The following is a 12,006-nucleotide window of genomic DNA, read 5'->3' on the forward strand; positions in this document are numbered from 1 at the left end:
AGGATATGTAACTGACTTCCATGAATAAGATGAAAGAGACAATATACCTGAAAAAAAATGGGCAAAAGATTCGACTAGGTATTTCACAGAAAGATACCCAGCTGGCTAAAAAGGACATGAAAAGCTGCACAACATCATTACTCATCAGGAAAATGCAAATGAAAACCACAGTGGAAGACCACTACACCTATACCAGAATAACTGAAAAATGCTGACAATACCACGTGTTGGTGAAGATCCGAGCAATTGGAACATTCATACACTACTGTGTGTGCAAACTCCTACAGCCACTTTCAAAAACTCTCTGGTAGTATTTCCTAAAAATGAACTTCTACATACTCAATGACCCAAAAATTCCACTCTTGGGAAAATACTTCAGCTCAGTCATAATAGGACAAAATTATGAAATTTTAAAGTGTGACAATACATTTTAAAGTTGAGGGAGAAATACAAAAATGATACCTCCTCTCCAGACTTTCCAGACTCACCACATCCAGCACTGCGTAGACTCCCTCCCCCCCAAGTGCTTTGGGGTGCCTGTGCAGCTCCAGAGACTTGGGGCACTCAGAGGTGGCATGTGGTGGTGGTGGGGGAGAGGATGGCAAAGAACACACATCCTGAGCGGAGCTGCGGGCTCAGTGAGCAGGGTGCTCAGTAAGGCTCAGCGAGAGCAAGCCAGGCTACAGCTCCCCACCTGAGCTCACCCTCTGACCTTCCCCAGGAGTGCCGAACCTCAGGAACTTCTCAGTGCATGACGTCCTTTCTTCTGGGCAGAGCACCTCCACTCACCATCTAAAGAAGACCTGGGGAAAAGTTTCCAGGTGCAGGCCTCTCTCCCTAGGAGCATCAGGGGGATGAGGAGTCTCCCATAGGGCTGGCACTGCCCTCTCTTTCAATAATCTGGACCTCCTGGGAGGCAGCAACCCCTGGGGACAGGGACGGGGCTGCTGGGTGGAATCTCTAAGCCTCCCTGGGAACTTAGGCCACCAGTTCTGCTTCAAAACTCAGTTCCCTTAAATGTCAGAGACTGGGCTGAGCCAAATCGGAGGTTCTCAAGTGCTTCCTTGATAGCAACAAACTCTATGTTCATTTGAAACTGAATCTGGCCAAAATGAAAACTGATCAGAAGAAACTGGAGTGGAGGCCCAAGGCGACTGATGCAAGGGCTTCCTCTGAGCCCACAGAGCATTCTGAGCTCAGAGGAACCCACTGGCATCTGGACAGTTTGGATCATTTGAGTTCTCAAATAGAAGGGATTTGCTCTCATACTGCTCCCATTATTCACAAATTTCTCCTTCCTTCTTTCTTTTCCCCTGCCCTGAGAAAGAGTTCCCCAAATTTTCAAAAGCTGGTTGCAAAAATGACTCACAAAGCCAGGAGCTGCTCATCAGGGCCGAGTGGAGGCTGGAGGTCTAGAAAGAGAGGAGGGGGTGGGGCGAGAGGGGAAGGGGCACCAGATGGGGTGCAGTGAGTTTCTCACTCAGAGTCTTTGAAAAATTCCAGTCTTGTCTAGATAAACAGAAGAGGGGTGTGTTTGGTCTGTGGGCAGGTAGGGGACAGTTTGGGGGTAGGAGGCCCCGGTAATGGGATAAAATGGTGGCAGCTGGCCATTCCAGGAAGCGATGCTGAGCTGGCAGAATCAACAGCTCTCTGGCTTTCATGCTGGTCCATCCTGCTGGCACTTAGCTTCCTCCAGGCTGTCGGGGTGGGTGGAGGTTCCTTTCTTCACTAACCCAGCCAGTCTGTTCTCAGAAGTCAGGCCTCTGGTGCTCCTCCTGTCTCCATTCCATACCCCAGGGGAGGGCACCCTGCCTGCAGCACGGATGGGCACTGCTGGGGACTCTCACGGGCCAGGTGAACAAATGAACAGACGGCCAAGCCTTGGGTCTAAATGGCAGGATCAGGGACCTAAGACACCCAACCCTGTTTCCTGGCTGGCAAAGTGGCAGAGCTGCTGGACTGCAAAGCTTCAGGGGGTTTTGGTCTGAAGCTGGAGTCAGCCTCCCCCTCAGATGGTACCCTGGAGGAGGAGGAGATCTGGGTGCCTCCAAGTCCCTTTCTGCCTGAGTTTCGGCTCCCTTGTCTGCTCCCCATTTCCTGCACTGAGGCCCCGCCCAGGTCCACGTCCTGTTTTGTGGGTGTGCACTGTCCCCATGAGGTCCCTTGTGGTAGTGCAACATGAAGGAGGATGGTTAGTGGTGCTAGAGGATTCTTTCTGAAGAACATTGGCTGTCTTCCTCCTAGGGGAATCAGATCAACCTCCAGAAAAGGAATATTCCTCTATGAAAAGAATAAGGTGAACAGTTGTGGCACTCACTGGTGGGGAGTGGTAGAGGAGTGGAAATGAGAGACCCTCTGGGCAGGATACTCTCTGCTCTGTCTTCTGCATCTTACATTTCCTCGAAGAGTTTGGTAAGACAGAAGTGGGAGACCCGTTGACTCGACATACGGGGGGAGGGGGTTGGCATCAAGGACGACTTCCCGGAGTAGGGGCTATTTACACCCATCTATGAGAATGGGTAGGACCTGGATGGAATGAGGATGGAGGGATCCCTTGGGTGCCTGTTAAATGTTTCAACTGAATGACTGAAACCTACTGCATTTTCAAAGGCGTGTGAGTTTTTAGTCACTCAGTCATGTCTGACTCTTTGTGGCTCCATGGACTGTAGCCAGCCAGGCTCCTCTGCCCAAAGAATTTTCCAGGCAAGGATACCAGAGTGGGGTGCCATTTCCTATTTCAGGAGATCTTCCCGCCCCAGGGATGGAACCTGCATCTCTTGCATCTCCTGTGTTGGCAGGCAGATTCTTTAGCACTAGTCCATATCCTCTAAAGTCAGCTGATTATAGATGTGTTTGATTACATAACCAGAAACTATAATCTCACCAACCTGACATGTGGGACCATCACAAGTTGTAATAATTCTTTTGTACATATTGTAAATATAAGATGCTAAGCTGGTCTAATATTTTCTTCCATTCCATGGGTTGTCTTTCACTTTCCTGATGGTGTCATCTGATGCACAAATTTATCATATTCACTAGGTCTTAACAGATTGTCTTATAACTTACGTATTATTTTTCTTTTTTTGCTTGTGCTTTGGATGTTATATCTAAGAATCCTTTCAGTTTAGTTCAGTCTACTGCTGCTACTTGGCTATTCTTCACATGGGTGCTGGTTGAGGAAGAATAATGTATTAGTTCTAAATAGAGTTATAAGGATTCTTAATATTTGTTAAATGTTCAAAATAACTATTTTGGAAGAAAAAAATTTTTAAAAATTGAAATGATGGTATGGTCTGAACATGAAAAATATCTATGTCAAAAGCATAGTGGTAACTATGTATGAATGTGTTAGAAGTAATACCTAGTCCATAGTCAAAGCAGCCACCCATTATGTAGGAAATGCTGTTTAATCTGGAGTTATGTAGCATTTATGAAAAGTCAGAATAGCCAATCACCACCTTCCTAGTGTAAACATCGCATTAGCCCTCTGGTTTCTTGAGACTTTTGATATTGCCTGGGAGAAGGACTTACTGCCTAAGTGGCTAATGATTACTGAAATTATAAACACAGTCCAGCTCCAGGTACTTGATGTGGACTTTTGGGGAAAATGTAGACTCAGTTCAGGTCAGTTGCTCAGTCGTGTCCAACTTTGTGACCCCATGGACTGCAGCATGGCAGGCTTCCCTGTCCATCACCAGCTCTAGGAGCTTGCTCAAACTCATGTCCATCGAGTTGGTGATGCCACCCAACCATCTCATCCTCTGTCGACCCCTTCTCCTCCTGCCTTCAATTTTTCCCAGCATCAAGGACTTTTCAAATGAGTCAGTTCTTCGCATCATGTGGCCAAAGTACTGGAGCTTCAGCTTCAGCATCTGTCCTTCTGATGAATATTCAGGACTGATTTCCTTTAGGATGGACTGCTTTGATCTCCTTGAAGTCCAGGGGACTCTCAAGAGTCTTCTCCAACACCACACAGTTCAGAAGCATCAGTTCTTTGATGCTCACTCTTCTTTATGGTCCAACTCTCACATCCATACATGACTACTGGAAAAAACCATAGCTTTGACTATACGGACCTTTGTAGATAAAGTAATATCTCTGCTTTTTAATATGCTGTCTAGGTTGGTCATAGCTTTTCTTCCAAGGAGCAAGCGTCTTTTGATTTCATGGCTGCAGTCACCGTCTGCAGTGATTTTGGAGTCCACGAAAATAAAGTCTGTCACTGTTTCTATTGTTTCCCCATCTGTTTGCCATGAAGTGATGGGACTGGATGCCATCACTTCGTTTTTTGAATGTTGAATTTTAAGCCAGCTTTTTCACTCTCCTCTTTCACCTTCATCAAGAGGCTCTTTTGTTCCTCTTCACTTTCTGCCATAAGGATGGTATCATCTGCATATCTGAGGTTATTGATACTTCTCCCAGCCTTCTTGATTCCAGCTTATGCTTTATCCAGTCCAGCATTTCACATGATGTACTCTGCATATAAATTAAACAAGCAGGGTGACAATATACAGCTTTGACGTACTCCTTTCCCAATTTGAAACAGTCCATTGTTCCATGTCAGGTTCTAACTGTTGCTTCTTGACCTGCATACAAGTTTCTCAGAAGGCAGGTCAGGTGGTCTGGTATTCCTATCGCTTGAAAAATTTTCCACAGTTCGTTGTGATCTATACAATCAAAAGCTTTAGCATATTCAATGAAGCAGAAGTAGATGTTCTTTGGGAATCCTCTTGCTTTTACTATGATCCAACAGATGTTGGCAATTTGATCTCTGGTTCCTCTGCCTTTTCTAAATCCAGCTTGAACATCTGAAAGTTCACAGTTCACGTACTGTTGAAGCCTAGCTTGGAGAATTTAGAGCACCACTTTGCTAGCATTAGTGCAATTGTGCTGTAGTTTGAGCATTCTTTGGCATTGCCTTTCTTTGGGATTGGAATGAAAACTGACCTTTACCAGTCCTGTGGCCACTGCTGAGTTTTCCAAATTTGCAGGCATATTGATGCAGCACTTTCACAGTGTCATCTTTTAGGATTTGAAATAACTGAGCTGGAATTCCATCACCTCCACTAGCTTTGTTCATAGTGATGTTTCCTAAGGCCCACTTGACTTCGCATTCCAGAATGTCTGGCTCTAGGTGAGTGATCACACCATCGTGATTATCTGAATTATGAAGATTATTTTTGTATAGTTCTTCTGAATATTCTTGCCACCTCTTCTTAGTATCTTCTGCTTCTGTTAGGTCCATACCATTTCTGTCCTTTACTGAGCCCATCTTTGCATGAAAAGATCCCTTGGCATCTCTAATTTTCTTGAAAGATCTTTAGTCTTTCCCATTCTATTGTTTACCTCTATTTCTTTGCATTGATCACTTAGGGAGGCTTTCTTATCTCTCCTTGCTATTCTTTGGAACTCTGCATTCAGATGGGTATATCTTTTCTCCTTTGCCTTTTTATTCTCTTCTTTTCTCAGCCATTTGTAAGGCCTCCTCAGACAACCATTTTGCCTTTTTGTATTTCTTTTTCTTAAGTCCTCCAAGAATCCTTTACCAAATCCAAATTGTGATATTTACCCCTTTAAGAACTTTATAGTTCTAGCTCTTAAATTTAGGTTTGCTCCATTTTGAATTAAGTTTTGTATATGATGTAATGTAAGGATCCAAACTGGCTCTTCTGCATGTGGATATTTTATTTTCCTCACACCATTTGCTAAAAACAGTTTTCCGCATTCCAAGTTCCCTTTGTTGAACTTCAACATTTGTTGACAATCATATGACCACAGATATATGGTTTATTTCTGGACTCTCAGTCTATTTCACTGGTCTATATGTCTGTCTTTATGCCAATGATGTGTTGTTTGATTACCACTGCTTTGTAGTAAAACTAAAAATCAGGCAGTGTGTCTTCTAACTTTGTTCACTCTTTTCAATATTGTTTTGGCCATTAGTTGCAACTCCAAATCAATTTTAGGATCAGCTTTTCCATTTGTGCAACAAAGATTTATTGCAATTTTATAAGGGCTGCATTGGATATATAGAGTGCTGTATTTTATTGTAAGTCCTCTAATCCATAAATATGGGGTATCTTTTCATTTATTTATAATTTCTTTAGCCTTTTTTTCCAGAAATATATTGTGGCTTTCAGAGTATGAGTCTAGTGTATCTCCTGATTAAATATATTTTAAAGTACTTTATTATTTTTAATGCTCTTGCAAATAGAATAATTTTCCTCAGGTTGCTCATTTCTATAGACTTATAACAATTTTTCATTTCCATAGTTGTATTGAATGGCAGTTGATATATGAATGCTAATCTGTATCCTGTAACATTGCTGAACTCATTTATTAGCTTTACAGTTCCTTTTTGCTTCTATTTTTTATTCCTTCAGAATTTATACATATGAAATCATGATATCTACAAGTAGAAATGCTTTTACTTTTGTTCGTATAATGTTGAAGATTTTCACATCTGTTTTCATAAGAGATATTTGTCTGTAGTTCTCTTTGCTTCAGAAGTTTTAGTCTGCTTGCCTATCAACATTAAGCTGACCTCACAGAATGAGATAGGAAATGTTTCCTTCTTTCCATTTTTTAGGGAGAGTTTGAAAAGAATGTGTTTTCATACTTGAAAATGTTTTGTAGAATTCAGTCATGAAGCCATCTGGTTTTGGGCTTGTCTTTGTTGTAATTTTGTGTTTGTTTTATAAAGAATTCAATCTCTTTACTTGTTATAGGTCTATTAGTATATCCTACTTCTTGAGTCAATTTTGTTGTGTCTTTGTAGGAATTTATCCATTTCATGTAGGTTATCCAATTTGTAGGAGTACAGATATTCATAATATTCTTTTATAATCATTTTTATTCCTATAGAGTTAGTAGTATTATCCAACCTTCATTTCTGTTTTCAATAATTTGGTCTATTCTCTTTTTTTCTTAGCAATTGTAGCTTAAAAGTTTGTCAATTTTGTTGATCTCATAGAACCCACTTTTGGTTTGGCTCACTTTCTCTGTTGTTTTCCTGTTCTTTATTTTGTGTATCTACAATCTTACATTTATCCATATTATTGTTCTTGTTCGGGCTTAGTTTACTTTTCATTTCCTAGTCCTCAAGGTGTAAAGTTAGCTTATTGTTTTGGGATCTTTCTTCTTTTTAATGTAGACATTTACAGCTATAAATTCTTCTATGAGCATTGTTTTTTCTGCATGTCATAAGTTTTGGTATGTTCATGTTCATTTTCATTTGATTCAAGATATTTTCAGTATCCCTTGTTTTCAACTTTTATCCATTGGGTGTTTAATGGTGTATTGTTTAATTTCCACATATTTGTTATTTTCCTCCAGTTTCCTCCTGTTGTTGATATCTAGTTTGATTCTGTTGTGGTCAGAAATGACAATTTTCATGATTTTAATTTTTAAAAATTTACTAAGACAAAGGTCCATCTAGTCAAAGCAATGGTTTTTCCAGTAGTCATGTATGGATGTGAGAGTTGGACTATAAAGAAGGCTGAGCACCGAAGAATTGATGCTTTTGAACTGTGGTGTTGGAGAAGACTCTTGAGAGTCCTTGGACTGCAAGGAGAACAAACCAGTCAATCCTAAAGGAAATCAGTCCTGAATATTCATTGGAAGGACTGATGCTGAAGCTGAAGTGCCAATACTTTGGCCACCTGATGCGAAGAGCTGACTCATTTGAAAAGACCCTAATGCTGGGAATGATTGAGGGCAGGAGGACAAGGGGACAACAGAGGATGAGATGGTTGGATGGCAACACCGATTCAATGGACATGAGTTTGAGTAAACTCCAGGAGTTGGTGATGGACAGGGAGGCCTGGCGTGCTGTAGTCCATGGGATCGCAAAGAGTTGGACACGACTGAGTGACTGAACTGAAGACTTGTTTGGGGGCCTAACATGTGGTTTATCCTAGAGTATGTTCTATATGCGCTTGAGAAGAGCACGTATTTTGCATAGTTGGGTAGGCGGTTAGATCTAACTGGTATATAGTGTTGTTCAATTTCTCTATTTCATTACTGATTTCTGTCTGGTTGTAAAATTAATTATTCAAAGATGAGTACTAATACCTCTACTGTTATTGCAGAACTATTTCTCCCTTTAATTCTGTCTGCTTTTCTTCATATGCTTTGAGGGCTCTGCTATTAGAAATGTATGTGTTTATAATTGCTCCATCTTCTTGATGGATCATATCTTTTATCAGCATATAATGTCCTCAGGAGTGAGAAAGGCTGATTCCCGCCCTTGCTGCTATTGTTTGGTGACTCATGGACCACATCACACCAGGCTTCCCTGTCCTTCACTATCTCCAGGAGTTTGAAGAAATTCATGTCCACTGAGTCAGTGATGCCATCCAACCATTTCATCCTCCGTAATCCCCTTCTCCTCCTGCCTTCAATCTTTCCCTGCTTCAGGGTCTTTTCTAATGGGTCGACTCTTTGCATCAGGTGGCCAAAGTATTGGCGCTTCAGCTTCAGCATCAGTCCTTCCAATGAATATTCAGAGTTGATTTCCTTTAGGATTGACTGGTTGGATCTCCTTGCTGTCCAAGGGACTTTCAAGAGTCTTCTCCAGCACCACATTTCGAAAGCACTGATTCTTCAGGACTCAGCCTTCTTTATGGTCCAACTCTCAGAAACATACACAATTACTGGAAAAACCATAGCTTTACTATATGGACCTTTGCCGGCAAAGTGAGGACTCTGCTTCTTAATATGCTGTCTAGGTTTGTCATAGCTTTTCTTCCAAGGAGCAAGCCCTTGAGGAGCTCACAAACCATTCCAGGGAAAAAGCTGGGAGACAGTTGTAGCAAGAGCTGCAGGAGAGGCCTGGGCTACATGCTGGCAAGACTTTGTCTTCTTAGGTGTCCTGGGTCCCTGGAGTGGTGACTGCATATAGCAAGTACTTGGTCAGCACCAGCTGGGTGCACATCAGGAGCGCTGGCGGTGAGGGCAGCATGAACTCTCATTTAGGAAAAATGACTCATGCTAGTGGCAGAGCTGGGACCAAACCCCCTGCTCCTGACCTTCTGTTTAGGGGCCACTTGACCATGATGCCAGGGTTGATTTCAGTATTGAATTCATGGCTGCAAGATTCATTCTTCATGGCCTCATTACTTTAGTCAAGGTCCTACAGTGTTACAGTAGGTACTTGGTAACGATGAATAAAACCTGAGGCCTCTTTCTTAGCGGAGCAGAGTATAATGAGAGGTAGGCAGACATTAACCATATCACCACAAAGTGTAACATCACCAACAGCAATGACTGATATGTTTTTAAGTTTAGGATGTGTCAGGCACTAGCTTAGGAGTGTTTGTATGTATAAACTCATGTTATCCTCAAAGTAATTTTTGGTGTTATAGGTATTACTCCATTTTTATACATAAGAAAGCACAGAATGGTGAGGTTATTTAGTCAATGTCACACAGCTAGAAAGTGGTGCAGGGATCCCAATACTCTTGGGTTCCAGCTTTCTTAGTTTCAAAAAGCAAAATGACAAAACTTGGTTGCAGAGAGTAAGTTAAAAGAGAGAAATCTGGCAGATACATTGAGCAATAGGACTGACTTCACGGTACAGGCTCAATAGTGATGACTGAGTTTCAAAGGCTCTGGGACATGTGAGATGGGCAGGGATTTCCCTCACTCTGGGTGAATCCTCCTGGCACTTGCACAGGCTTCGTAGAGTGACAGTTCCCAGGTTAGTAGAGACTTGACGATTGGGCATGAAGAATTTGGGTAAGTATTCAGCCTCTGCACAAAGAGAAATGTCCTGGCATCTGGTGTTTCTTAGACAGCCTGACCAGCCCCCAACACCATGCCCTGCATACACACTGGAGGACTCACCATTCTCAAAGCTGCCCGGGGCTTTCTTGTTCCCACGTCTTTGCTTTTGTTGCCGCCCAATTTAAATGCCATGGGGCTTCTCTGATGGCTCAGTGGTAAAGAACCCACCTGCCAGTGCAAGAGATGTAAGACTTACAGGTTCGATCCCTGGGTCAGGAAGATCCCCTGGAGGAGGAAATGGCAACCCACTCCAGTATTTTTGCCCAGGAAATCTCATGGACAGAGAAGCCTGGCAGGCTGCAGCCCACGGGGTTGCAAAGAGTCAGACATGACTGAGTGATTAAACGACGACAACAAACTGAAATGCAGATCTCATCTCTGCCTCTTCAGACAGGCGGCTTTCCCGGGGATCCCTGTATGGCAGAGAGAATCTCCACATCTTATTCGTGACCAGGGCACATGTCAGTTCTGATCTGTTCCCCACCCCAGTGGCTGTAGGAGAGAGCCCAGACTGGAGGCTGGGTCCATGGGCTCCTTGTCTCCCACCACCATACAATCTAGGAAGGAGGAAGCAACAAGGACCCTGCTGGATTAAGGCCGCACTTTGTCCCAGAGAGGAATTGCATCAAACAGTTAAACTCTCCTGATATAGACTTTTATACCAGCTTTGTCAGTGACATGAAGCTCTGCCCAGTGCACCTCAATATAGAACTCCCCAAGGCTGCCTTCTAACCAGGGGTAGTGGACATCATTATTGGACAAAGTTTGTTCAACAGAAATTCTCTTTTATTCTTGATCTCATTCCCAAGGGAGTGACTTAGACCTGAGACATCACTGTTCAGCCCAGTGCCACCCCACGAGCGGCCAGTCTGCGATGGACAGTGGCAGGGCGGCCTATTCCGCTGCGGGGGACAGCTGCTGAGTAGCCTGGGCCTTCTCCTGGGCAGTCGTCCTGGAACAACCATGCAGCGGTGTGGGAGGTCAGTGTCAGCTCTCCGAGCACGTCAACAGAACCTGGGTAAGCTCCTGGGAGCCAAGACCTGGCCTGGATTTTCTGAGTCTGACCAGTTCGGGGTTGTTGATCAGGGTCTGCAGCAGCAGCCACCTCGTCCTGGACCTCGCGGAGATGCGGGGACCTGGAACAGAGTCAGAGCCGGTGGACTGGGAGGAGCGGGCAGCTTGTCTCTGTCCCGCTCAGAGGCCACAGGGAAGGCTGCCCAGGAGGAGTGAGGTGTGGAGCAAGGAGCCGGACCAGGATTCCCGGGGACATGAGGACGGCTGGAGGGATGAGAGTTTGTTCCGCAGATCTGGGTATCTGCGATGTTGGGATCAGCGATGAAAACAGTCCAGATCAGTGCTGAGTGTCCGTAGGCAGAACAAGGCTAACGGGAGGGCTTCCCAGGGGAAGGCAGAGCAGAATGATAGAGGTGGCAGCCGAGAGAGAGCTTGTGGTAAGGAATGGGGGAGTTTAAGCAACACTGCACACCATTGTGGAGGGCATCCGGCTTGCTGCCTGAGCTGTGGAGGAGTCTCAGACAAATGGCTGATTGAAGGACTCAGGCAGCAGAGTTCACTTCCAGAAACAGTGGAGAAACCAGATTAGTGGGAACAAGGCCTCGGGTCCCACAGCCAGACTGGCTGGGGGTGAAGCCTTCTGCTCTCCTGGTAGAAGGGCTCCCAGGGCACAGAAAGCGGAGGAAGATGGGCAGAGAAGGAGGAATGCGGGACATCTCGGGGATCCCAGGGAAGGATGAAGGCACGTGTTTCCTGGTGTCCAGCCCCAGTATAGACTCACACAGGAGACTTACCTGCTGACTGATTTAGGCACCAGTATTTGATGGTCTGCTGTAGCCTCCTCTGCCTGTGACCTGTGATCAGGATATGACAAAAGCTGACGAGCACGGGGTTGGTGTGATAATGATCTACGTAGAGCATGCCAATCCATGCACTGAACCCTGAAATCCAGAAGGGAAGTCAGACCATGCAATATACATCCCTGGATGACTAGGTTTTGCTTCTTATGACATAATTGCAGCTACACTTTGTTCCCCAATGGTGTCTGTGTCTCTACTGTGAATCTAGAAAATGAGGTATAAAGAGCTGGAAAGGGTCTTAGAGATCACACCCTAACCTGTTCATTTCATGGGAATTTGAAGTTCACAGTGACGGGAGCCTCTGTGGCTTATATAGAGAAACCAGCTGACACTGCGTGAATCA

General features: G+C 44.2%; 1 protein-coding gene across 6 annotated transcripts in view; it reads right to left on the reverse strand.

Annotated features, from left to right (window-relative positions):
• Nucleotides 1–10,553: 10,553 nt before the first annotated feature.
• The window catches only part of LOC110148572 (stimulated by retinoic acid gene 6 protein-like), a 41,415-nt gene continuing 39,962 nt past the window's right edge, over nt 10,554–12,006 (reverse strand). For 3 of the 6 annotated variants that reach the window (XM_020910619.2, XM_020910618.2, XM_020910613.2), the window contains 2 exons: nt 11,598–11,744; nt 10,687–10,925 (listed from right to left, as the gene is read on the reverse strand). In XM_020910619.2, coding sequence (XP_020766278.2) covers nt 10,777–10,925; nt 11,598–11,744 — 296 coding nt within the window. In that variant the 3' untranslated portion in view covers nt 10,687–10,776. The other 3 variants (XM_020910614.2, XM_020910615.2, XM_020910616.2) reach the window with 3 other exon arrangements.

The sequence above is a fragment of the Odocoileus virginianus genome, chromosome 18 (genome assembly GCF_023699985.2).
Source record: "Odocoileus virginianus isolate 20LAN1187 ecotype Illinois chromosome 18, Ovbor_1.2, whole genome shotgun sequence".
NCBI classification, from domain to species: Eukaryota; Metazoa; Chordata; class Mammalia; order Artiodactyla; family Cervidae; genus Odocoileus; species Odocoileus virginianus.